This window comes from Dryas octopetala, chromosome 1, assembly GCF_963921425.1.
Source record: "Dryas octopetala chromosome 1, drDryOcto1.1, whole genome shotgun sequence".
In the NCBI taxonomy this organism is placed as follows: domain Eukaryota; kingdom Viridiplantae; phylum Streptophyta; class Magnoliopsida; order Rosales; family Rosaceae; genus Dryas; species Dryas octopetala.
The window spans coordinates 14,798,457-14,826,349 of NC_141366.1; the positions used below are offsets into that span (position 1 = coordinate 14,798,457).

General features: G+C 36.0%; 4 protein-coding genes and 1 pseudogene across 5 annotated transcripts; 3 read left to right on the plus strand and 2 right to left on the minus strand.

The window, feature by feature from the left end:
- Window positions 1-282: 282 nt before the first annotated feature.
- Window positions 283-6,160, minus strand: LOC147298314 (DNA-binding bromodomain-containing protein). The gene is made up of 9 exons (XM_086229477.1): window positions 5,478-6,160; window positions 4,991-5,039; window positions 4,790-4,868; window positions 4,650-4,695; window positions 4,458-4,556; window positions 3,216-3,284; window positions 2,805-3,135; window positions 2,406-2,551; window positions 283-2,293 (listed from the first exon to the last, which is right to left on the minus strand). Exons 1-9 carry the CDS (start codon window positions 5,913-5,915, stop codon window positions 866-868), a joined length of 2,685 nt encoding a protein of 894 aa, XP_086085603.1. The 5' UTR covers window positions 5,916-6,160; the 3' UTR covers window positions 283-865.
- Window positions 6,161-11,764: 5,604 nt separating this feature from the next.
- LPXK (tetraacyldisaccharide 4'-kinase family protein) lies at window positions 11,765-15,131 on the plus strand. 2 transcript variants are annotated; one of them, XM_086238623.1, is made up of 8 exons: window positions 11,765-12,027; window positions 12,557-12,680; window positions 12,786-13,019; window positions 13,464-13,613; window positions 13,689-13,898; window positions 14,138-14,197; window positions 14,563-14,643; window positions 14,959-15,131. In XM_086238623.1, the coding sequence occupies exons 1-8, from the start codon at window positions 11,855-11,857 to the stop codon at window positions 15,091-15,093; spliced, it is 1,167 nt and encodes a 388-aa protein (XP_086094749.1). In that variant the 5' UTR covers window positions 11,765-11,854; the 3' UTR covers window positions 15,094-15,131. The 2 variants fall into 2 exon arrangements, with proteins under 2 accessions (XP_086094749.1, XP_086094755.1); XM_086238629.1 differs by lacking the exon at window positions 14,563-14,643.
- Window positions 15,132-15,271: 140 nt separating this feature from the next.
- LOC147298316 (lactoylglutathione lyase GLX1-like) lies at window positions 15,272-18,646 on the minus strand. Its single transcript, XM_086238640.1, has 9 exons — window positions 18,486-18,646; window positions 17,708-17,832; window positions 17,467-17,594; window positions 17,231-17,298; window positions 16,910-17,125; window positions 16,540-16,590; window positions 16,273-16,383; window positions 15,950-16,102; window positions 15,272-15,591 (listed from the first exon to the last, which is right to left on the minus strand). The coding sequence occupies exons 1-9, from the start codon at window positions 18,531-18,533 to the stop codon at window positions 15,544-15,546; spliced, it is 948 nt and encodes a 315-aa protein (XP_086094766.1). The 5' UTR covers window positions 18,534-18,646; the 3' UTR covers window positions 15,272-15,543.
- Window positions 18,647-22,691: 4,045 nt separating this feature from the next.
- LOC147298317 (5'-adenylylsulfate reductase 3, chloroplastic-like) lies at window positions 22,692-25,321 on the plus strand. Its single transcript, XM_086246557.1, has 5 exons — window positions 22,692-22,833; window positions 23,176-23,331; window positions 23,449-23,575; window positions 23,918-24,728; window positions 24,830-25,321. Exons 1-5 carry the CDS (start codon window positions 22,761-22,763, stop codon window positions 25,058-25,060), a joined length of 1,398 nt encoding a protein of 465 aa, XP_086102683.1. The 5' UTR covers window positions 22,692-22,760; the 3' UTR covers window positions 25,061-25,321.
- A 516-nt stretch (window positions 25,322-25,837) lies between these two features.
- LOC147298318 (GDSL esterase/lipase At5g55050-like) overlaps window positions 25,838-27,893 on the plus strand; it is a 36,960-nt pseudogene continuing 34,904 nt past the window's right edge.

Genomic DNA, 27,893 nt, shown 5'->3' on the forward strand with positions numbered 1-27,893 from the left:
GAGTCATACTAGAATGCAATACCGTCTCACAACTTAACTCACTGAACAGCTCAGGATCCGACTCACAACTCGACTCACTTTGCTACCGATCAATGCTATGAGACACTCACGGCTTGATTCACCCCTGACGGGGACGGCTTCTACAGTTTCTGACCCTTGATGTTCATAACAATTTATGCCCTCCCCCACTATAGCTCAGGCGAGAAAAACTCAAAAAACAGATGAACAATGAAAACTAAACGAACTGAGAGGATAAAGGGTAGGAGCATTCAATTTGAGAGATAACAATCCACATGTACATTATAATAGTAGTGGTATAAAGTGGAATATTCTCAATACAACTACATTAAAAGGCAAGTTTATGAGTAAAATCTAAACAACTAATTCTCATCAACCTGTAACAATGTACAAGGCCTCAACTAGATTTATGCATTTATATTGTTTTAAGACCTCCTAGGCGATTTGAAGTTATCACAAAATGAATTATCCTTCTGCAGAACTTCCAAGATTTTAGCTCCACGATATGAATTATCCTTACTGCTTCTGCAAGTCAGTAATCCTCATCTAGGAAGGCCAGAACATGAAGTTCTGTTAAAGCCATCTCTTCTCAAATTGTGAGTGGATTATATCAAGTCGAGCAAACTAACCTGACCAAAGATAATCCTTCATTTCATTGGGCTTATTCCCAGCCAAAGTCAAAAATGGATAGACACCGCCTCCAAAATCATTGTCATAACAAGATCGGAGGCATTCTCACACTTGAACAACTTTGGCACAGGAGACAAAGTGAATCCCTGAAACAGGGGCCACAAGCATTTCAGCTCTGTACTCTATTTGTTCAGTTCCTCAGAATACCCATCCAGACTCAGAGTTGCAAAGCCAGGTCTGGCTGCTGAGAATCAACAAGAAGGCCAGAGGACTGTTTCACTGGAGACCCCGGGGACTGGAAACCAATATTCAAGTCAGGAGGAAGACTTTCCTGTTTCTGTCTTGGCTGGGTATGCGAACTGAGACCCCGCCAAGGGGATTGCACCTGAAACCTAGACAAGTCAGCTGCAGCTAACTGAGGGAAAACTATAGGTCGGTTTTGGAACTGTGGTTCATTCCCCATACGAACAGGTTGTGGCAGAAAAGTTGGAAATGAAAAATTGTTCTGAGTCTGAAATTGCTTTGGACCAGAAAGAGGGAACTCCCCTCGAACTCGTGAAATTTGTGAATGAAATTCCCGGGCTGGGTTGTATAATGAATCTGCAGATATCTGACTTTTGGGTATAGTGGGATTCTCTGTCGGTTGTTTAAACCCTCCGGCCCCTATAGACATCCAAGCACGAGCAGCAGCTGCAGCAGCATTGCTTGAATCATCTCTTATTGATGGAACTGATGACACAATGGATTGAGGATCAATTGACGATTGATTTGATGGTTTCTGTTGCTTTTGAGTCTTTTCGGCCAATTTCTTCATCAGCTGTACTGGATCACTAAGACCCTGCTCCTGTCCATGAGGAAAGTAAGCTGATGTTCTTTCCGTTTGACTGGCAGCACTATCAGATGAACTGATCATCCGATTTTCCACGCCTTTCCCATTAGGCAACCCTCGGGTAACAACACCATTAGAATCCGGCATCTTGAAAGGTGCAGGCTGCAGCAGATTCATGTTCCTCGCTACTGTTCCTCTGGACCTAGAAGCTGCTGTCTCCGATTTTCTTGGTAATTGTTTTTCTGCAACAATATTGGCATTCTTTTGATTCACTGAGGGTACAGAGTTCAACTCAACTTCCTTTTGTACCTTTTTCTCAGGTTCAATAAACCTGGATTGCGGGTTTTGCTGCAGATGAACGGCATTAACTGCGGAACCCGGTTTTGCGCTAACAGAACCAATCACAGACGGTTTCCCTTCAGAGTAGTGCCCCCTTGCAGAACCAAGAAAAGATGGTCTCCCTCCTGTAGTAGGCACTGGTACGCTAATAGAGTTCTGTCTCTCTTCTGTAATAGGCCCAGTAACAGGGTGCTCCTTAGCAGGAACGGAAGTCCTAAAAGTTCTATCATCCTTTCTCGATTCATTGTATGAATAAAACTTTGTAGCCAAAGCAGATTGATTTTGGGTACAATTTTCAACCATTAGTACAGGGGTTGGAAGTGGCTCGTATTCTCCAACCCAACCACGGCCAAATTTACACCCATCAGGTAGGGCCTGCTCAATCCTCTTCGAAGCAACTTTCCAAGCAACATGTCCAAGAGTTCCAGAAAAACGAGCCAGGCTCCTGGCATATGAATATTCTGCATGAAGCCCAACCTGATTCGAAATTTTAAAAGATATATTATTAGAAAAAAAAAAAAAAAACATGAGCATAAAACCAACTGCAGGAAGAAACGATCTAAAGAAAAAAGAAGTCTTCGTCACATACTGCAACAAGCTGCTTGATTTCACCCTCAAAGGTTGTAAATATTGATTCTGATCTGATCACTGGCTGATTGGATATGTTATAGGTTGCACGACGGTTCTCATCAAACACAGATGGCTTCCTCCCGGCTTTAGATGGCAAAACCTTCCCTAGACAATGCACAACAATCAGGCAATTAGATAATTCTCTCGTAAGTGATAACAATATGACAAATAAGCTACCCTTTTTGAGCTAAGATAATGTGTGTTTATCAACTAGTACCTCAAACTGACAAATATTAGACAGGAGAGAGAAAAAACAACTTTGCAAATCTAGTCCAATACAATGACAGCAATTGTAAGATCCACGCATTCCTTTATACAGGCAGATATAAAGGCAGAAAAAATAAACACTTAATTGCACCTGATAATTCTTCTGTCTTCTCTAGATTGGCTTCCTTCAAGGAGGAATTACCCTCTACAGGTCCATCAATGTTGCTGGGTCTCTCACAACCACTACCTTGTGTTGGATGGGAACTGTTTTGAACATCTCCAGCAGTGGCAAGAGTGGCACCTGAGGAGAAATCAGAGCCGATGGGATCCTGTAATGTTCGGCACAGAGGCTTCTTTGTCTGTTTCTTGACCAAGGAATTGGACTTTGTTTTCTGCACTAATTTCAGCTCCTTTTCTGAGCGTTCGAAGTCAATTCTTAACCTCTCAAATTTTTTCCTTGCCAGCTCTTGAATGGAACATGCCTTTCACAAATATCAGAATCCAACAGTAAGAAACAAACAAGATGGAGAAACAAGAAATTTAGACGGCAAAAGCCAATTACCTGTTTATAGTATATCGTCTCAGGTGAATTGTATTGCATTGCATTTGAACATATTAAGAAAACATCGCTCTGCAACAAAGAGGACCAAGTTACCAAGATAACAAGACACTCCTTTCTCTTTAAACATAATTTCATGGGAAGGGTATTAGAGAAAGAAGAATCTTAACAAAGAACAAATAATTTGAGGAGTGAATTAATGCACTTTTCTCTTTTGTCCCCTTTTCAATTAAGCAAAAAGCATGAATATATTCAAAGAATGGCAATTACACATCTTTGGATTAAAGTTAGAAACATTACGGATCACACTTTCAAACCTGTTTTGATAATGAATGTAATCATCTATTGGAAAAATAATGTGAAAACAAGGGAGAAGAAAGAGAGAGAGAGAGAGAGAGAGAGAGAGAGAGAGAGAGAGCGCTATGAAAAAAATGACAAGGCAGTTACTAGAATAGCAAAGGTTATTTATACAAACAGATGTGGTGGCTAAAGATGGCATGTCATGTTTATCACACTACCCCACCTCCCCCACCCCAGGTGTATTTGGTGATACCACATGCAACCGGTGGATTTTCATTATTTTCACCAAAATAAAGCAGAAGCAAGATAGGGATACAATTCACAATGAGGAAGAAAATGTGATGGTGTGCTCCTTTTTCTATAGGAAGTGATGGTGTGCTCCTTTAAAAAAACACTTCCACTTTTAGTCAGCCAAAATGGATCTAAGAGAGAACTAACCAACTTTGAAGCAAAAGATCGGCTATCACATTTCAGATATAATGCAACCATCCAGCATGAGTTTGGCTAAATAATTTCACTCCAACCCTCAGAAAGCTAAATGTGAGATGTTTTAGGAGATTCCCCCCAGCTACATTGGATGGACAAGGCAAATACGATATCAAAATTCCCGTACTCAATTGCATTCCCAAGAAAATTGCAAGCAAAATGCAATCTTATATTAGATTCAAGATATTGTGAAATCATAGCCAAATTATTTCCCAATCAACTCTAGCCTGACCCCAGTAAATTCTGAAATTCTATCACTACCAATTTGCGGAGACTCCAAGTTCTTGCACCCTAATATTTTTTAAAGAAGCCGATGCTAGTGCCATACAACAGAGCATAACTTAATCTTGAATGAATTGAAAACTGAGGAACTTTAAAACTAACAATCCAACTCTTGCAATTCACTTGCATAAAAGGATTAGTAAGAGTACATAGCTTAAGTATTATATAAGTACCCACCTCAAATTGTTCCAGTGTAGAATATGATCCATCTGCCAACTGCTTTCTCACCGTGGCGAAGTCCATGGGATGCTCGATGACATCATGATAGTCGGGAAGCTACAATATTAAAAATGATATCAATCTCTGACCCAAAAGATAAAGAGTTTCCAAAAAACATACTAAACCATTCCATGGTAAAACTTCACGCACCTCTTCAGGATCAACTGCTTCTGCATACACACCATAAGTGTCCTTCCTGTGTCACAATGAGATGTTAGCATCAGAAATGAAGCCCATATAGCTTGCAATTAACAAGAAGTAACAGAGCGCAAAAATTTGAGGCCCAATACTTTTGAAGCTTGTCAAGAATCAACTCCAACGTTTTCTTATCCAGCAGTGGAATCCCAGACTGAGGATCCGAAGGTGTCCCTGAACAAACACAACAAAAAATCAAAAACCCCATATCAAATTCACACCTCAAAAGACAAAATAACCAAGACCCATATGACCATAAAAGAGAAAAATCAAAATGTAATAAACTAAAACCGAACCTGGAAGAGAACCGAGGCGCTTAGAGTCTGCTGCCTTTCGACCCCTCTCCTGTCAAAATCCATAGGCCCCATGAAAACCCACAAAAATAAATAAATGGTAGTACAGAAAAAAATGTAAAAGGCAAGAAAGAAAGAGAGACTGCGTTAATGAAATAATGAGACAGAGACAGGGACAGATAAGGCAGACAATGTGTATTTAGAGAGAGAAAGGTGGGAGCGTGATCAGATTTGTGTTGGTTATTGACAGTTGACTCTCTCTCTCTCTTTCTAACCGTTAATTTCGACACACTCGACACAGAGTGAGAGAGAAGCTAGAGAGAGAGTAATATAGAAGTCTGGACCAATGAGAAAATATATACTGAGCTGGACAGACACAGAGACACACTATCTCTCTCCCACTTCAACACTTGTTCTTCTTCTTCTACATCAAATCATTCAAATCCTACATTGATGGTACGCTGTGTTTATATAGCCTATACCTACATACCTCACAATCATCATCACCACAACCACCATCATTTTCATCATCATCTTCTTCTTCTTCGTCTTTATCCGCATCATCGCCGCCGTTAATCAGGCGCTTCTTCAACGGCTTCCTCTCACTCTCATCCTCCGACGCAGACTCCTCATGCGGCGCGTGGGAGTCACACGCCGCCATCCCCTCTCCGCCGCCCTGATTCAACTTCACCACCAGCTTCAGCTTCTTCTCCCTCCTCCTCTCATCCTCTTCTTCGTCCTCGTCCTCGTAGTCGTCCTCGTCCTCGTAGTCGTCGTAGTCTATGTTGTACTTCACATTTCGGCGCCGGAGGCTCCGCCTGACGTCCGGCTCTTTCGGCTCTTTCGGCGCCGGCGACTCGCCGGACCGGCGAGCCAGATCTGCCTTCGATGGCCTTCCCTTCTTCTTCCTCCTCACGATCTGACCCATAGCCTTTTTTTTTCTCTCTCTCTCTCTCTCTCTCTCTCTCTCTCTCTCTCTCTAAAACCCTCACTCTCCCACTCTCTCTCTATCTCTCTCACTCTACTTTCTCTCTCTAAAAACGCAACTCTGTTTCTCTCTCTATCTTTTGCTTTGGCTCCATTATTTTCGATGCCCGTGGCTTGGCCTTTTCGAAAGGGGCGCTGTATGTGCCTCCGAGCCTCAGGTTCGGGCGCGAGTAGGTCAATAAATCATTGATTTTTTTTTGCTTCTGTTTGGACAAAAACAACGTCAGTGGCTGAGAAAGACGGCGTTTGGTGCTGCCCGTTGCCCGGACGATGCTTGCGTGCTGCCCGCGTTGTTGCCGTCACTTAGGCTTTTCCTATTAGATAGGGAGATGCTTGGCGCGTGATTTTACGCTCCAAAACTTTTTGTAAACAAGGAAAGGAAAAAGGCTTATTCACACCATTGTCCCCTGTGAGATACACTTTTTTTCACTTTACCTCCTGAAACTTAAATCTTCTCAGTTTACCACCTGAACTTTACACAGTTATTGCAAAAGATCATATGCCGTCAACTCTGTCAATTTTTCCGTTAAAATAGCTGACGTGGCACCTATATGGCATGAGTGAGACCCTTTTTTAGTTATGTGAGATCCATGTGAACAAAAAATAAAATAAAAAAAATTTTTAAACTAAAAAATAATAAGATCCATGTCAATTTTTTATAATTTTTTTTGTCCACATAGATCTTACATAACTAGAAAAAAGTTTCACACATGCCATATAGGTGCCACGTCAGCTATTTAACGGAAAAATTGACAGAGTTGACGGCATAGGGTCTTTTGCAACAACTGTGTGAAGTTCAGGTGGCAAACTGAGAGGATTTAAGTTTTAGGGGGCAAAGTGAAAAAAAGTGTATCTCACAGGGAGCAATGGTGTGAATAAGCCAAAGAAAAAATATGCGTGCTCATATTGTAATTCTATACTGTATAATATATTACAACTTTTTCCAAGCACAAAAAAAGAATATTATATTTTTGAGGGAAAAAATAAAATTTATAACTTTGGAAGTCAAATATGCTATTGAATATGTTCTTGCTAAATTTGAATTGATCATCTAACTTTTGAAATGCTAACCTTATTGGTATTTTATTCGAAGAGTAATTTTAAAAATTGTCTTCCTTATTCATCAATATTTATAACTAATAAAAATATAAAAAAAAAAAAAAACATTTTGGAAAGAATACCAAACGACCCTTAAATTTTCCCATAGTTGTTGTTGATGTTTCTATGTGCCAATCCTTCAAGTTAATAAAGTGCCTTCATTTAGATTTTATTAAAAATAAAATAAAATTAAAGCCCACTTTCCTAATGATCGCACATTGTTTTGAATAAAAAATCTTTTGATTACATTATATTATTAATTTTGGATTATATACATAAGTTTTACACATACAGTGAAATGTTAGTCTTTTTCTCAAAAAAATGCTAGTTCTAGTTCTAATTGTGATTCCTTCTTTCGGTGAGACCTAACCTTTTATGTAACACATGGATTTATGTTAGCTTGTAGGCGAGGAGTCATCTCATAACTATAGTATCTATCACACATGGGAGATGGATTATAAAGATTGTATGAGTTTGTGTTGAGTCTCATATCAATTATGTATTTGATTGATGTAGGTTATATAAGGGATGAACTCTCATTTGTGACTAATCCTTTTTGAGCATGCATGGTGTCAATACGAAACACACAAATCACCATGCAATCTCAAAAGGACAATAATACAATGTTAGTGCTGAAAAAGTTGCTAAAGATTTTATTATAGACTCTGACAAGATTGTCATGGATTTAAGTCGAGGAAATTGCGACACCACAAGTTTGTGTAGTGTTGAATCCCACATCGATTGTGTATAGGATTGTCACTTGGTTTGATTTTTATGAACAAACTAACTACCGACTGAAGATATTTTTTTGGTAAATTGATTTTCATAATTTGAAATCGAAAAAAAGAAAAAAAATTTGTATTTTTTCGATTACCAACTATAAGAATATAGAAATATATAATATCATCAATAGTCTGAGTTAAGATATAGAGTTATTCTTTAATAAAGTGAAAGTGACATATTTTTTAAAATTAAGGACCTCATTGATAAATAAATAAACAAATTTTTATTTATAATAAAAAAAAATTTATTATATTTAAAGTAGTACTGCTAGTTGTAATAGTATTATTAGTACTATGATATATTACTATATAGTATTAGTATGATTATTTCAATTAATAGTTTAGCATATTATTACAATTAATAACTTATCAATTATATATATAAATTAAAAGTATTTGTATCGTAGTATATATTTAAGTGGTAGTATGAGAAAATTAATTGTTGTAATGTATAGGAGTTATGACAAAGTGTTTCATAAACTTATCTAATAGATATCTATAGGATATATATATTTTGCATCATATTTAATTAAAATGTAATTTATATTAATATATAATTAGTATTATTATAATTAAATAAAAATAAACTAAAGATAAATTGAAAATAAACCGAAGACAAATTAAAAGTATAAAATTCTAACATTACCGAAATTGAACCAAAAATCAAAATTTTCAAAAGTTAACAAAACCAAAATATATTAAAATCGAAAAAAAGTAAGAATTTGCAAAAACATGATTAAACAAGTAGGAACCACATAAAAAAAAAAAAATTTATTTAGTGTAATTTCTCAATCGAAAAACACCGAAATTTTTGATTTGGTTTTAGCAAAGCTCATTACCGATTCTAAGGAATGTCACCAGGCTATCTAAGCTGTGTACTTGATGACTAGCCTAATTAAGACAAATAGTTGTAAAGCTTCTTGGCTTTCCTTTTAAGACCCTTTAAACATGAATGGATTAAAAAGTCAAACTTGGCAATTGACATGATAGGGCAATTGTGGAACCACATGGAGTAAGTTTCGAGTCTTTGGGACTTTGGAGTGGCAACACGCACTTTAAAGAAAGTAGACAAAATTTTCTGCGTTGTCAACAATTGAAACAATTGAAATTTGAAAGAGACCGCCGTAACCTAATGTCCATTGTCCATTTTGCACTCGAACTTAGCAAGCCAACTTGCACTAAGTTGCAATGGATTCATTGGACATTTCACCCAAATTCTTTTCTTTCTATAATTCTATTTCGTTAATCTCGGTGCGGTCCTTGCTTCATCACAGCCGTTGATCATCATTGAGCTGATGATTGGGCGATTTCACTTAAATAGGATCAACGGCTGTGATATGATTTAAAGACCATTTACCCGAACCTATTATGATCAGATGGTGATGAGGTTATGAACTTATGATAAAGTAGGCCATGAGTGATGAGTCGTATAAAGTTATAAACGAGTAAAATTTATTAGGATTCGGAGCTGAGAGCTTCCAATTGCAAGAAGCCAACAACTGAGTGGGACCAAAATTGGTATATGTAGGCCGCCTGAACCGGTAATAGTGGGTCCCACGTAATATGAACCCACCAAAATTGTGGGTCCCGCAAGTTGATGATGGAATTGATGGTTCGTGGATTTTTAATAAATAAGGGAATGGGAGCCAAAATAAGTAGTTATTTGGTGAGATCGTCTAGGTGGTAGGCTGGTAGCCCATAATATATGGGCCAATTTTTTATAGACGAAGTCACAAAGGTTGCCATTTGAATTATTTTCTCCACGTTTTCGGGCTTTCTTACCCGCCATTTCACAAAACAAAAATTTATTTGTATATCTACGGGAAATATGCCATGTAAGTTGAATTATTTAACATTGTCCTCAGATAAAAATATAGTATTTCGACATTAAAAAAAAAAAAACGACATAACAGTATAGTACTATGTTTACAATGATTTTTTTTTTGGTATTCAATAATGATGTTTTGTTCATTATATGGGAGGAGAGAGTAACATGCCTTTTTTTAGTTTGAAAAATGCTAGGGGTGCCATCTAAGTGTACCATTTTTTTAATAGAGGTGGACTCCACCACCCACTTGGTGGGGCACCTATATTAGAGAGATGATACACTTATATGACACCCCTAGCATTACCTTTTTAGTTTTGGAAGGTTTTAATTTAGGATACCGAAGTATTTTTTGCCAAAGTACATTTTTTGTTCTTGTACTTTAACGAAATTTCAACTTTAGTTCCCGTTCTTTCAATTTTGCCGTACTTTCATTACGCTTGCAATTAGGTTTAAACTGTTTACTCCGTTTATTTTTTAAAATTTAAAAGAAACTGGATAACAATTGCAATTGGGGGAGATTGCAATCAATAATGGGTGGTCAAACAGGGGAGGCGCTGGTGGGCAAGGTGGCAGCATCGGTGGCAGAGGTTTGGGTTGCGATGAGGATGAATTCCATAATTTTTTATTTTATAAAAATAATTAAGGAAAGAAAAAAAGAAAATATAAGTGTCCAAGTGTGATTGGACCACATCACCCGGTTACATGAGTTCCATGTACTCATAAGTTATTTAAAATATTCAAAATATCCTTGCTACATTATATTTCTGCCAACAATTTAAACCTAATTAATTAACGATTTAAACCCAATCGAAAGTGTAATATAAGTACAACACTAAAATTGTCAAAATTAAAATAACGGGACCAAAGTTGAAGTTTCGTTAAAATACAGGATTAAAAGTGCATTTTGACATTTTTTAATTGGCTTGCCGAGTTTGGTCTAAATTGTAATTCTCCTTAGTTTAGATGGAAGAGAGGCATAATTATAACCACATCAGCCATCCTTATGCGTACACGTTACATGTAAAACATATTTCTAAACTGTGATAACATGTTACTTGTATACAGTATCTCTTCAACTTTAGGTTGGAAGGCCTCATCTTTAGATTGATGCGCAAAAAATTGAGTTTAAGATAGGAAAGTCCCTTGTTAACAATGTCAGTCAATTGCTCACTACTTGTCACAAACTCTAACTTTAGATCTCCCCTAATAACCCTTTTTATGACAAAATGGTAATCAATCTCAATATACTTAGATCGAGAGCGAAACATAAGATTATAGAAGAGAGCAATTACATGTGATTACCAAAATGCATGTAATTAAAAGGTGCTGGCAGATATACATACAAGTCACATAAATGTTGTCGAAACCACATCAACAATAAAGGTCATTGCCTGATACTCATCCTTATTTTGAGATCTAGAGATAGTAGATTGTCTTTTGGAACACTAGGAAATAGGATTAGGACTCCAGCTAAGATCACATAGTAGTAAGTATTATAAGTTACCAACAATACTCCTATACAAAAAAACATCAAAAACATGCTCTCCACCAATTTTGAGAATGACAGTTGTATTTTTGAAGCATAATATTAATATACTCTTGAATTGTATTAGTTTCTTCCAATATCTTAATTTTATGTAATTCAAAAATTATTGAAACATTATGGTGCACAAAAGTCAAAACTTCAAGATATATTACTATTATTTTCATAATAAAGGTGTGTTTATAATCATGTCATTCTTACCTAAATATAATTCTCATACTAATGTGATCACAACTTCTCAAAAAATTCTTTTGTGTGAAAAAGGGGATAAGAAGATGTCATATTTGTATGATAATTTATACCAAATATTTATCGATTACCTTTAATAGTAGAATTGTTAATTATTTACACTACAATTGTTAATAAAATTGTCAAAATTGAAATTACAATGATCTTAGTGGAAATCGGACCAACCACAATGAATATTATTGTAATTTGGCTTGGAAAAGAACTCGGGGAATTATTTTTGTAAAATAAAATCATTATTTAGAAACAGAAAAAAGACTATTTTTTTTTGTGCGAAGCTCTATTGAGTTTTGAACTGCGCGACCCTGGATTGGAAAAGGAGCGAACGAAAGGAGGTTGAAGTACTGAACCACAGACCGCCCTCTTTCCCTCCCTTTCCAAAAATGGAGAGACTGAGGAAAGCCGTGAACGGGATCACCTACGCTCAGGACCACCCTAAGCTCACTCATCGTCAACTCTCTCTAATCCCCGTCCTCTTCTTCGCTTCCTCTCTCTACAACCTCGCTCTCTCTCTCCGCCGCTCTCTCTACCACTTCGGCCTCTTAAGACAGCACTGGTAACTCCTCTCCTCCAATCTCCACCTCATTCTCTCTCTCTCTCTCTCTCTCTCTCTCTCTCTCTCTCTCTCTTTCTTTGGCTGCTCAGAAAATAGTACAAAACAAATTTAGGACTTTTCCTGCTGCAATTTGTTTTAAGGGAGAGTTTGGCTGAACTGAGACAATTACTTGGCTATAAGTTGAATTCAGTTGAGTTTTATAATTTTAAACGTGTTAATTTTACTACACTCTCATAGTTTCTGAGCAACCAAACGGTACGTAAAGACTAGAGTGTGGTCTGTGGGTGTTGTTTAGAAGTTTAACTTAGATGGTTGATCCCTTTTAACCATTTCATTTTGCTTAGGGCAGCTTATGCAAACCAAATTCAAGTTTGAAATTTGTATTTTGCTTTCCAATTTCCAATTTCTGCGAAACCAAACGCCTTAGAATTTAGAATGGAATCAGTGCAGAGCTCTTGTTTGATATGATTATCTGTTTAATTCGTTGTTTATTTTAGCTTTGGTTAAAAAGAATTTATTAAATTGGAAGGTTGCCGGTGCCAGTGATCAGTGTTGGGAATTTGACATGGGGAGGCAATGGGAAAACTCCGATGGTGGAGTTCATTGCTCGCTTTTTAGCAGATTCAGGAATTTCACCTCTCATTCTTACCAGGGTATTTTATTTTTCATTTGTTTATTTGGTTTTTATTTTCATGGATCTTCATGTTTGACTAATAGTTGGCTGACTCGAGATATTGTTGTAATGTAAATATTGGCAGGGTTATGCTGGTGGGGATGAAGCCAAAATGCTTCATAGGCATTTTGTTGGAAGACCTGTGAAGATTGGTGTGGGTGCAAAACGAGCAGCAGTAGCAGCTCACTTTTTTGAAAGATATGGTTATATTGATCATTGCTCTAGTAAACACTCTGATAGACTTTGCCTTAGCCAGAAAGTGGGGAGTCATCCTGGTTCAGAACAAATTGGTGCTGTAATTCTCGATGATGGAATGCAGGTATAATTTATATTTATATTTATATTTTTCTCCTTTTCCCGTTTTGAGGAATTAGGATGCAGTTTTTATCATATATGTTTTTACTGAGTAGTGGTATGCGATCTTCTGAGTGAAACCTAGACTGTGCTATATCCTTAATGTGCGATAGCAAAGGAAAAGGGTTCTTCTATGGTTATTGATGGCAAAGTTTAAGAGACACGCCAATTTGGCCCCTAATAAAAATTAAACATATTATTGTTTGAAGTATTTTAATGTGTAAGCCAGTATTTGTAAGAGCTCCTTGTTGTCTGTCACTCCTTTTTCATGAATTGATGACCTAGAGAAAGTGTATTCCCACTCCTGGGTGCTATTTGGTTTATAATGGTCTAATGATTCATGAAACACTTTTGTTTTGCTCGTGAGATGATTTGCTCTTATTTTGTGTTATAAATATATGGAGGACAGCACTGGAGCTTGCAGCGTAACATGGAGATCATTATGGTTAACGGATTAACGCTATGGGGCAACTGTCATTTAATCCCACACGGACCGTTAAGGGAACCTTTGAATGCACTTAGACGGGCAGATGTTGTTGTACTCCACCATGCAAATTTGGTACATAAACTGACCTTTCTTTTTCGGTTAAAAGAAAAAAATTGACATAAAAACTTATGCTTGCAAATCTCACAGGTTTCAGAACAAAATCTCAAAGATATTGACTTAAGGCTACGGGAAGTTAATAAATCTGCTCCTATTTTCTTCACTAAAATGGACCCCTGTTATTTCTTTGATGTGGGAAATGTCAACTCCAGAAAACCTCTAAGTGCTTTGTCTAACACCATTGTATTATGTGTTTCTGCAATTGGTTCTGCAAATGCATTTGCGAAGGGAGTGGAGAAGGTATTATTCTATTGCCCCACCTCTCTATACATATGTAAACATATTTTGCGGGCATGTGTGTATAAGCTATTTAATTAAGTTTCAAATGTGCTTTTTGGAGATGTTGAGAAGCTTCATACAAGTCTATTTTCTGGTCCACAGACAAAATCTCTGGTTACCATTTATTTCTTTATATTTTTCCCATTTCTCCTTACTTCTATCTGGGCTTTTATCTCTAAATGGTAGATAACTCGCTGCAGATAGGAGCATTATATGTTGATCGACTTGAATTCAGTGACCATCATATATTTCAGGTCAAGGTACACTTAATCTTCTGCTTCTTCCTTGACATGAGATTCTTGTCATGTGCAGTCTGTCTTTTGTTCAATCATATGTTGGCACGGACACCTTTATATTATATATGCTTATTGCTTTAGTAAAACGTAAAATATGTTTTCCTTTGTTATTACTGTCCAATCTTGTCAATATAATTTAATTTCGATCTTCTGATTAGAAAGAAGTAGATAGCATGTGCAAAGCTGCATAAAAGGAATATAACTCCACGTCCCACCCTTCCTGCCTCCCCTCCAAAAAATAAAGAAAAAAGAAAAGAAATGCTTGATTAATGTTGACTTAGATGGTAATGTGAGGTGTCAAGCTCTTGGTCTTTTTGTTGCAAAACTAGGATATGGAGATGATCAGAAGGAGACTAAGAGAACTGGAGGACAAGTTTGGTTCCAAGCCAGTTGTTGTAGTAACAGAAAAGGTGAGTAGATAATGAACATTAATATTGGCAGGTTGGCTTGATCACACGATTCTTTTTCTTTACCTTTTAAAAAATTGTCTTGGTTAGTTTAGGTAATGAGGGTGCATATGATGATATGTCTTTCAATTGTATTCTGTATATTTCCTTTATCATTTGAAAATTTCTGTACATTGGTCCAATTTGTGGATGCATGTCTGCCTTTCAATTGATTTAGGGTGGTGAAGCTTTGAGTTGAGAACATGGATTGTTTAATCATGATCGCACTACTGACTACCTTGTTTCATTTTTTCTATAATTCAAATTTCATGCTATCAGGATTATGATCGAGATCCAGAGATTTTTAAGCACTTGGATCCTTTTGAGGTTTTGGCACTCTGTTCTGAATTGAAGATCATACCTCACAGAGAATTCACTGAAGATAGCTTCAAAAAGTTGTTGAAGGAGGTTTGAAAGATAAATTACAAGGTGCAAAAATTAAGGCTAGCTAAGTTACGGTAAGGGCAAAACTAAGAGGCATGCAGAGGAACTTGATTGGAAAAGTAAGGTAATCCCATCTTATGGTTGGTAATGTTACTACTTTTTCTTGGCTAGATTGTTACTGATTTTGAATGATACTAAATTTATGAAATTCTTGTGTAGTAAAAGTAATGTCCTTCTCATTATAACATCAGAAATTTGGAACATTGATATACAAGAGAGGTTTTCTTTGAGGATTGGTGAAGGTCAGAAAGGGACTTACATATTATTATTAACATAAGAAAGAAAGAAAGAAAGGGACACAATTAAGAAAAATGACCATATAAATGAGTGGGAAAATACTAGACGCCTAGGACAGGGACTTCTTATATTCAACTAGAAACAAACAAGCAGTAGCCAAATACTAGGCATTTGTCTTCTTCATCACTCTTTCTTCAGTTCTTTAAGATAGTCTTCATTGTCCACCAACACCTGGAGAGATTGACAGCAAAGAATGTTTCTGTAAGCTTGTACCCAAAATAACTAAAAAGAAAGAACAAATCTTTGAGCTAAGCAATGAAAGGATGGTCTGGTTGGGCAAACCTTCATTGTCTTACGTATTAAGTTGTTAGATCGTTGATCAAACCATTGATTAACGGTCTAATAACATAATATATCAGACTATTTGAAAAAAAAAAAAAAATTATTCTAGCTTGCAAAGATACAAGGTAAACCAAACGAAATATTGTTCATTTCATTGTTTATTTCACCAAAATATTGTGCATGTTTGTTCCTTTTACTCAATATGAATATCTCAAAAGAAAACTGAAAAAAAGAAGGGGGATTTTACCGTTTCAAGGCCATCTGTATCAAGGAATGCAGTGATTTTGGTGTTGATTTTGGGAATAGGACTTGGTGGACGAATTATTTTCCCCCCAAGTTCCTGGGTCACCAGTTTTACGGCTGCAGCACTCTTGTATACATCATCAGTGCCAATAGCAACCTTCAAATACAATTTTAAAAAAATTAGAAAATATAAATTAATGAACAAGTGATTAATTCTAGATAGTCAACGAAATTATAGCAAAAGAAAAAAAAAACAAATGAGTCAAACAAAGACTTTGTATTTCCATTTTTTTTTGTTGGATAATGAAAACCATGTAGCTAGCTCACCTGTGCATATCCATTTCCTTTGGTATACTCTGTCACATTAAAATTATATTTCAACTCGATAATAGTCGTCTGAGTAAAGTTGGATCCATAACCCACCATAGCTATAGTGTACTGCAGCACATACAGCAGAAGAGATTAGATATATAAGATTGTTTGGGTACTGAATTTAGATCTCAAATAACTCGACAATATTTAATTCATTCATATTGAGATCCAAACCAAGCTTACACATCAGTTCAAGTTCTTTTTGGCAAATTAATCATTTACCTGGTCTTGAATATTGTCGAACTTTGGTAATAGTAGGTTCATGCCCAAGGCCTGCATGGTGTTTGAGCAAAACAAATGCAGCTATGTAAGCATTCAGTGATTCAGATCATAATATATGCTAGATTATCTATGATATTTAGAATAAGGATAATGTTATTTTGCTAAATTGTCTGACACAATTATATGCTTATATGTTATTAGATTGTGAATTTGAACGATAAATTAAATTAAGAATCAACATAATCAATAATCTTGCTGAAATAGGACATTGCTATTTGTAATAATAGTAAGGGCATTGTGTAATAAACGGAATGAAGCTTAATTTTAGGGGTTTAAAATGAATAAAAGATCTAATTACAGAGTAGTGTACCTTTTGGTAGAACTCAATAGCACGATCAATATCAAGCACATTATAACATAGTTGACAAAGTGGTTCAGGGGTTGGTGGCCTCTCGAGGAGCTCGAAACTATAGCCATTGGGGTCCTGCACGAAGGCAAAGATGGTAGTCCCGCCTTCTGCGATTGGCCCAGGTTCCCGAGTGATCACTCCACCACTGGCTCGAATTTTTTCGACCATCCCATAAATCTGAGAATTGATTAACAAATATTATCAAAATTAAAGATGAACCCTAAAAGTTTTCAACATGGCTGCGTATGCAAAAGTTGTTTAAACACACTGAAATATACACACATCTTGGGTTGCAATTCCAAAATGATCAAAGGCTGTTCCATTAATGTCTAACTTGTCAGCTGCATCATCTGTGAAAAAGAAAAATTATAAGCAGACTTTTAGGGTTTTACTTGCATGAAAAACCTGAAAAATGTAAATTTCATGCACGTACACTTGTAGGATTTTAGAAAGTTGAAAGCAAAATTTTATTAGGGTTTCTTTTGGTTTTGGGTTGTATTATAAATTAATTAACATACGAAGGTATGTGAGCTTGATCACAAACTGAGTGTCTTCAGGTCCAAACCCAATGACTGCATTTGAGTATTTTTCTTCAGGGAAATCTCCTCTGCTCAACACTTTCATCCCAAAAAATTCTGTGTAAAACCTGCCAATATTATATTATAAGAAGAAATTATTTGATAAACATGATAATCTAAAAGATTTCTAGCCAAGGATAATCTAAAAGACTAAAATGATTAAATTTGCATATTTACTTACTTAATGGTGCGATCAAGATCAGCGACTCTGATATTGGCACGCAAGAAACGACGACTGTCTTTCTGCACCCACTCCAACACATCCTCATCATGGGGACTACTGCGGGCTGCCATACTTGATCCAATCTGAAATTAATATCATGTTTAATTCATTTGTGTGGGTGATTAGCAACCAAATCATCATTCATTTGTTTCCTAAAATGCATGTACATGTCAACAGCTATCTATATATGTATATATATCTTTCTAGGATGATCATCAACTCAAGCTATAACCACAAAAACAATGACCAAAGTAAATTGGAAAAACATATAGGATTTTGAACAACTAATAATATGAATCATCAAGCCAACTAGCCCCGTACATAAAAACTAGACAATATAGTTAGCATTTGGAAGTACTTCCATTAATGGTTCTCAGAAAAAAAGTACTTCCATTAATTGCTTCTAACGATGATTATATAATTGGAAGCACAAAGAAAACGGGTGCAATTCTAATTAAGATGTGGATAGGAATCATGATAATTAATTAAGTTCTTAATTACAGAACTTGGAAAAATTAAAAAGATGATCCTAATAATCACATGCACTATAATACTATATATGTACACTAATTGTACATATATAGAAGATCTTTTGGCTGGACTCTAGGCTAAGCTTGGTCCTGCTGTTGTTTTCTATTGTGGTTCTGTTTGTTGGTTTAATGAAATCTTTTCTTGACAAAAAAAGAGAGAAGAAAAAAAAAAAAAGATCTTTTGGCAGGTTAGCACAAGAGCTTACCAAAGAGAGGAGCAAAAGAATAGAATAGACTAACTGCTGGTACTTCATCTTTATAGGCTCAGGTTACGATTATTCTTTTGGTGCTGAGCAGAGCTTAATTAGAAAGCAATTGTCAGATATCTTATTTTGAGAGAAAGGGATTGTAAGATATTTGTATCTCCTAATTAAAAATGCTCCTGTCACCTATTTATAATTCCATGTTTTCTTCTGACTTTCATTGAATAAATCAACTATATATATTTTGTGGGTATTATATTGTATTTTCATTAATTCCTTGGCCACATGCATGTTAGACTTTATCCAACTATATCTAAGTTCGTTGGTCCAATGTTTGACATTGGCTAAGTAAACCTTTCTCTAGCTTGGCTGATGTATTAAGAGACTGTGACATGTTTTACTTTGGACGAATAAGTTTTACGGTTTTACCTAAAAAAACTTGCATTGGTCTGTTCATTTTATGTAGTAGTATTGAGTAGCATAATAATCTAATAAAAAAATAGCAGGTATATATTCAGATTTTATGATAATTTTTAATTCTTTAAACATGTTAAACATGTAATGGCCAAAAAAAAAAAACATGCTTAACACAAACATGTATCATTTTTTAATTACTCGAATTGTGGTGGCGCAAGCAGCCCCACATAAGTTTTTCTCAAGAAGGAAAATAAGGCAAAACAGAGATTATTTATGGCTCTTCTACTACAAAGCACCGAAAATTACGACATGGAATGATTCAATTTTTGAATTTTCTTTTCCTTTAGTTAATTAATCTTGACTCTTGAGCAGGTAGTAATTGAGTTTTGAGGAGCACTAAATATTAATGGAATACTTTTCTCATTTTCTGGACTGTGAAGTAATAGTCAATAGTCAATAGACAATACTTTTCTCATTTTTCTGGACTGGGAAGTAATAGTCAAGAGAATACTTTTCTTCATTTACGTCCCAAACGCGTGAGATGAAAAACACGTAAAAAACAAAATGTGTGGTACCAGAAACCACAAACAAATTTTCCAAAAACAACACTTTGGCACTCACGTTTTGCTGGTCTCTTTTCATCGATCTGGTGGCTAATTTTGTTTGCAACTAATTAAGGACTAATCTACGTTGTAGAATATATATTCTGTACCCAAAAAGTTGGTTTGAATGGCTATTAAGATTGACCCAAAAAAACAAAAAGGCTATGCAGATTCGGCAAAAAAGAGAAAAAGATCAATGACCATGAAGATATCATGAATCATGAGTCTCATGTTCCTAGCTAGCCAAAACTTCATGAATCATGATCAACATCCACTACCCCAACCTTAATAATTATCATAACAAATTTGATCTAATTGAAGACAAATTGTCCTAAAGAAAACTTACCATCTACATTATTGATGTATGCGATTAATTTGCCTATTATACATTATACATTATACATTTCGATTCTTAAACGAGATTTGAGTTCTTAAATAGGATCCCACAACATTCGAATGACATGAAAATTCATTTTGAAAAATTTTGTTCTGCACCTTAGGGTAATCAATTCATTCCTAACCTAGAATCAAAATCATATAAAATAGTCAAAGGATCCTGCAAATTGGGATTCCATATAAGAAGCTCTGATCGAGTACATGTATATATGTGTATGTATGTATAACTATATCTCGAACTTTTGCTTATCAACCAAAAAAATATGTCTCTCTTCTACCTATTGAGATTTCATTCCTTAAGAATGAATAATAAGATTTTGAATCATTCTTGGTATTCTTAGTAAATACAAAAAAGAATTTTTTACACTTATTTATATATAAAAACCAGAGAAAATTTGACAAGTCAAATAGAAAAACTAAAAGTTTGAATCAGTACTGATTCAAAATTTAACAAAGATTAGGGGAATTTCTATCTTTCCCACCAAATTACTATGCAGCTATTCCACAAAATATAACCTTATGCATAATTAACTATCCATTAGGATTTAGGAACCTCTAATTGAAGAGAATTGATCCTAATTAAATCTATGCGAATTCTAACCCATACCCCATCTTAGCTCTCTCTCCACTTGTGTTAACCCAAAAATTATCTTAGAAGTTTTTGGATTGATGCAGGTTGAATTTCCCTTGAGCTCTTTGACATGAGATTATTAATCAAACTTTAAAATGGTTAAAAGGTTGGGGCAACCCGGCCAAAATCATGAGAAAGCCCATACCAGGTCGCACAAGTAGCAAAACCACTGAGCCACACCATGCTTATGGCTCACACATTGACATTTTCACTATTCAAGCTCCTACAAATCCATCATCCAAGCCAGTTTGAGTTAACTAGAAGCCCAAGTTTGTGTTTCAAAGGAACATATTAATTTAAAAAAAGGCTAAAACCCCAAGTTGTTTCTATGACTTATGTCGAAGGTCTCAATCTCACAATAAAAGCATATAAATTTTTCCTTATCCAAATGACCCATATATAATACCCAAGTAAGCAAGTGCCTAACCCACAAAAAGTCCATCCTTGCTACTCACCTAACTACCGAAGGAAGACTTTTTGACCAAACAATAAAACTAAGGAAGACTTAACACATAATTAAAAGCCCACTCTACATTAAGACTTGGCCCACAAAGCCCATATACCTTTCAAGTTTCAACTCTATTACTATATTTGCCTATTTGGCATCACCCGATAACACCCGATAAGTTCACTAGATTAATCCAAAATACACAGACTACTATGTGATATTTTTCTCCATAATACTCGAAAATCTCATATTCAAATCTTACAAAAATTCTCTGATCAAATTTTAATTTGCTTATTCACATTTGATGCTAGTCAAATATAGATTGATATGTTAAATCTCATAATATGATCAAATACTATTTGAATCCAATTATAATAAATTTGGATACAAGTCAATTCAAATCAAATTCGATCCATTTAGGGGTGGGCATCAGTCGTGCACCGAGATCTCGATGCAATTTTGGCACCAACCCGTCGTCATTGATTTTGTCAAAATGTGGAACCGCCACCTAGTTTTTGAAGCCCTTACCAACTTCATGTGGTCGATGTACTGAGATCTTAATGCAGTTTTGGTGAGAACACTAAGGAAAAATGCGATAAATGTGTAAATATAAGAACGTTGAGAACACAAGAGAGAAAGAAGTGAGAGGTGAAATAGAGAGAAGAAATATGAGCTGAGATTCTTTGTGGTTGTAGAGAGAGACAAGATGTGACACAAAATTAAAAAATATAAAGGGCAAAGTGTTAAGAGTTACTAGTGATGTGTTTATAAAATCTAAGAAAAGCTAATTTTACTAATATATAGCAGCTATTGTATTTAGAAATATAGTCATTGGTGTAAAGTTGACACAAGTGCCCTGGTTATGTTGTGGGAATTAAATACCAACTAGTAAGGTGTTTAGGTTTCTATGCTTACGTTTCTAGTGGTGGATTTATAAAATTTTCTTCGGGAGTACGAGATAAGAAAAAACTTTCATATAAATAATTATTGAGAGAAAAAAAACTCAAATATTTTCCATTGTCCTTGCTTAGCTTTTTTTGGACATTTTATCAATTATTTCCTCATACTTAAGCAAAAAAATATTAAAGAAAAAGTTGAGTCCTTAGAGATATTTAATGTGTATAGCAAATTATGAGATGAGACAACTGCCTACATTGGCTCCTTAATGGATTTGTCCTTAAGAGAAATTATGATATAAAACTGTCTGATCACGTGTGAAGGAATCTAAGCATCTATCTTAAAACTAATTGGTAATGAGAAGAGTATCTCAAACCTTTATAAGTTACTATGTAAAGTTATATTTTTCTAATATGAAATAACACTTTACATTCTCACAATATATATAATATGACCACCTAATATTACAACGTTATATGTTCTATTTAATTAAAAACAATAAATTTTACTTAAAATATATACACATATTCGCATATTATTGAAGGTTTTACTATGCATTCTTGGCAAGATTATGCACTTCCCATTCAATTCGGTTTATCACCGATTTTGGGATAATGAAACTAAATATTAATCAGTTTGGACCCGTCGGTTTTTCGACTATAATCAAATGAAAAAAAAGATGGATGACTTGAATAGCACCAGATTCTTCATGAACGAAATAGCGTCCAGGTCCAATGAACCGGGACATTCGTCAACTTGTGACCCATTTTAACGCTTTTCCATGTGTGCCTCTACACCTACACCTACACCAACACAAACACTCTTTCTTTCTCTGTCTCTCACAAACACAAACACACTCTCTCTCTCTCTCTCTCTCTCTAAGCATTATGGCCTTCGTAGCTTCGTCTCCTTCTTCCCCTTCTTTGCTTCGCGCTTTGCTCTCTTCACATGAGTCCAAAGGTAAACTGTTACCCTCCTCCCTCTCTCCTTTATTTTACTATTTTAATTAAATTAAATTTATTTTCTTTTTTATTGTTGTTTGGAATGTATGAGGGTCTGTATGATTTGCCTCTGAGCTCACTTTGATGTCCTCCACTTTTTGGTTATAAAAATTGAGTTAGGTTGGTGCTTATAATGAGGTAATAATAACGGTAGTATTTCTTGGATACAATATAAAATGTGATACCAATTACTTGGAATGAATATTTGAAATTGAATATCAATTTTGTAGATTCTTTAATTTGTTTCATTGAATGGGATCTAATGCATTACATGCTTCAATTGTTATTTCAATCCCTGCAGCTCCATTAATCTCGTCTGTGAGTCCATTGGATCAATCCTTGTTCACATCAACAGCTGGGGCCTCTTGCCAGAGACCCTCATTGGTAAAACCCATTTCTGCAGAACCAAAAAGGGGCAAATCAGTTGTTCTACATGCTGCAAAAGTGGTTGCTCCAGGTATATCATATATGTGCTTACTGCCATGTCATTGTGGGAAGCTTGAAATTAGTCTTTTTTTCAATGATGAGTGAGGACATGGAAGGATTTAGCCTTTGATTATTGGTATTCTCGCAGAGGTGGACAAGAACATGGTACCAGAAGATTATGAAAAACTGGCCAAAGAGATGGAAAATGCTTCCCCACTTGAAATTATGGAGAAGGCTCTTGACAGATTTGGAAATGACATTGCCATTGCATTCAGGTGTCTGTTCATTTGGCTTTCTATCTTAAGTTTTTGACAAACTAAAATGACCATCACTGTAAATTCACCATTTAGTAGTAGTAACTAAGATAATGCTTTGTTATTTTAGAGAGTGTTGTATGGAACCTAATGACACGTACTTAACAATTATTGTTTTAAAGAGGAGATTTAAAGTTCAAATCCCCCCTCTCCAGATGTTTGTAGCTAATAGAGAAATTGATCATCACTTGATTAATGAAATAAACAAATTTCAATTTTAATGCTGGAGTACAGGTTACAAGACTTTATAGTCTGTCATTTAGAATGACCAAACTTAAAATTGGTTAATGTTTGTTTGTGCAGTGGAGCTGAGGATGTTGCCTTGATTGAGTATGCCAAACTAACTGGTCGGCCCTTCAGGGTATTTAGCCTGGATACCGGGAGGCTAAACCCAGAGACGTACCAGTTTTTTGACACTGTTGAGAAGCACTATGGCATTCACATTGAATACACATTCCCTGATGCCGTGGAAGTTCAAGCACTGGTGCGCAACAAAGGACTGTTCTCATTTTACGAGGATGGCCACCAGGAGTGCTGCAGAGTAAGGAAGGTTAGGCCTTTGAGGCGGGCCCTTAAGGGTCTGCGTGCCTGGGTCACTGGGCAGAGAAAAGATCAGTCTCCCGGGACAAGGGCTGAAATTCCGGTTGTTCAGTTGGACCCATCCTTTGAAGGAATTGATGGTGGAATTGGCAGCTTGGTAAAGTGGAATCCTGTTGCCAATGTGGAAGGTCATGAGATATGGAACTTCCTCCAAGTCATGAATGTTCCTGTCAATTCTCTGCACTCACAAGGCTACATTTCAATCGGGTGTGAGCCATGCACAAGGCCAGTGCTGCCGGGGCAGCATGAAAGGGAGGGAAGATGGTGGTGGGAGGACTCTAAGGCAAAGGAGTGCGGCCTCCATAAAGGAAATATCAAACAAGAGGTGCCACAACTCAATGGCAATGGAAATGGGATTTCAACAACAAATGGGAGTGCCAATGTCCCAGACATCTTTAACAGCCAGAACTTGGTGTCCTTGAGTAGGACCGGGATACAGAACCTGGCAAGATTGGAAAACCGAAGAGAGCCTTGGCTTGTTGTGCTTTATGCACCGTGGTGCCGGTTCTGCCAGGTGATTACTACTTATATTATTGTCATGCATAGCATGTAATGCAAAAAGTATGCTGAGTCTGATTGTGTCTAACTTGCTTCTTTTTTCTGGAATTTTTGCAGGCAATGGAAGGATCATATGTTGAATTAGCAGAGAATCTGGCAGGGACAGGAGTAAAGGTGGGTAAGTTCAGGGCTGATGGGGAACAGAAGGCATATGCACAGCAAGAGCTGCAGTTGGCAAGCTTTCCAACAATACTCTTCTTCCCCAAACACTCATCAAAGCCCATCAAGTACCCTTCAGAGAAGAGGGATGTTGCGGCATTGACGGCTTTTGTGAATGCTCTGCGGTGACAACTTAATGCACCAGTAGAAGGAACTGTATGTGTTAGTCCAAGTCAAAGACCTCGGTCTGTCTCTCTCTCATGCACACAGTCAGGCAATCATCTTGAGATTAAGGGGTTCAGGGTTTTCTGTGTAAATAACTTGTAATGTAAATATTGTGTGAGATCAATCATCTCGTCGATCTCTTCATGTTTTTTCTGAATAAAGGAGCATTGTTATCATTTCTAAAATTGCTTTCTTAGAGCTAATTGTGGATTTACTTTTCTACCTGTTCTATCAGTCTGTTCACTGAAGTTGCAGTCAATGAACTTGGTCAAAAGCTTTGTAGCATGGCTAGACTACTGAGATGGGAGCGTCGTCAATCCGACATCACCTTTATTAATTAACTAAAAGTAATTAATAAACAAAGCTTGCAAGTATTTTCACCTTTCTAATTCCTTTGTTTTGTTTAATCTTTTCCCTCAGCATCACCAAGTTACCAACTAATTTAATTAATCAAAACCAGAGGAGACTGTTGGAAAACATTAAAAATGAGTCTATGATGAGGGCCTGCCTTATGGGAATTACTGAATGGTCATTTTGTGAACTTGTCCTCACAATCTCACCCTTCACACAGTAAAAAACACCCTCGATCGGTATAAATCTAACTATCTACATATAAAAGTCAGTGACCCTTCACTGCCCATATGACATACTACTACAGTACTACTAAGCACTACTTGGAGAGTTATTAAGAGAGGGATATTAATTCTAATTACACTCTTAATTTTAAGAAATTCAAAATTAATGGGTGATCACATTGAGGATGTTGAGCGTGGGAGGGGGGGTCTCTTGTTCCTCTTCAGCTCTCTTTTGGTAATGTTTGGTTGCTTGAGTTGGTCATCAGAAGCTCATGGGGCTCCGGCCATATACGTATTTGGAGACTCCCTGGTGGATGTGGGCAACAACAATCACCTTCTTTTGTCCCTTTCCAAAGCCAATTTTCCTCACCACGGCATCGACTTTCCCTCCCAAAACCAAACTGGCAGGTTTTCTAATGGCAAAAATGCTGCTGATTTTCTTGGTCAGTCCATTCCCAATTCCCAAATCATCAATACATGCATATATATTGTGCTTAATTAATTATATGTTGAGAAGTATCTGATAGTTTGATTGATGAGAAAAATAGTGTTAGGCCATTCGTTGACATCTTAAACTTTTGGGGTATAGTGATTGTCTAATATGGTATCATAGCCTTATTTGTAAGAGGAATCCTCCATTGTTCCAATTTTATATGTTTCTGTCTGTTACTATATGTTTGCTCTCCACATGCAGGTTGAGACTATATTATTAGCCCATTGCTTGACAGCTTAATTTTTTGAGACACACTATCAACCATATATGACTAACAAACAAGGTTGACCCAATAATTTTGAGAGTAAGAAGAATGCATAAAATGGTGCGGTTTTGTGCATGCCCACAATCTCATATATATATATATATATTTTGTATGAATAAAAAATATTACATGAATTAATTATAGTAATGGTCTCTGAACTATACTCCAAATTATAGTACTTTAGTAAAGGGAGATCTTGTTAATTCAGTTTGTGGAAATGCATGAATAATGTGGTTTGGTTTGTTTTTCATTACAATTAATGGTTATTTTGATTTTGATATGATTAATGTGATGGACTCTTGGGCATGCAGCTGAGAAAGTTGGAGTAGAGAGTCCAGCACCATATTTCTCCCTGTCCAAGCGTGACTAAGATGCCAACTTTGCTTCTGGAGGTGCTGGAATCTTAAATGAAACTACAGATCAAATTGTTGTAAGTCAATTAATTACACAAAGAATATGATTTCAATCACACCCTATAGCAAGTATTTTTTTTACTTTTCTAATTTATTGAATTGAATTTGAATTCCCTTGCCTTTTGATTCCAACAAACGGGTTTAATTAATTTTTTGAGTAATACTATAACAACTACATATTTTGACAGTTGATGTGTATTTAACACATTATAGTCTGTTAATTAACTACTATCTCATATATATGATTAGCTAATGTGGCCTAAATTGTGATTAATAATTTTCTAGCATTAACTTAAATTATTTTATTACTTCTTCTCTCTCATGTGCTTCATTCAGTACCAGTAATATCTCTGACAGAGCAAATAGACTGTTTTTCAAGAGTGCATGGAGAATTGACAAAACATCTAGGATCATCCAATGCACATAAGCTCCTCTCAAAATCTATTTTTGCCGTTGTAATTGGAGGCAATGATCTCTTTAACTACTTTGCATCCTCCAATCTCAACTCTAAAATCACCCCAATGCAGTATGTGAACTTGATGGCTAAGACACTACAAGGACAAATGAAGGTAATTAACGAAGCATTAACTAACTAGATAACAAAGACAGCTTGGGTTGTTGTTTAATTACAATAGCCTCATGCATTATATTCATGTCGTGCAGTATATTCATCATAGGAATTTCTTTTCTATAATCTTTCTAGGTTCCCCCTGTAAAGGAGCTTCGGAAGTTGCTGAGGATTCAGGCTTTATGGTGCCATGTAATTTACTGTCAAAATGGGATCAGACCGAATGTAATTCCAGTATTGGCATCTCGTTCCCAAGCCCTCAGGTACTATATTTATGTATAATCTCTGTCTAAGGGCATAACTATTCTTATCTGAACCGTTGGCATACATTTTATGGTCATAACAAGTTGGTTTAGGCTCCGTTTGAGATTGTGATGGAGAATCCAAAAGCTACTGTGGATGACAATTTTCAATCACCTACAACAGTTTTGGTGTTTGTTAAAAAAATTAAAAACTATTTTTCCCTACAATTCTCAACTCCTC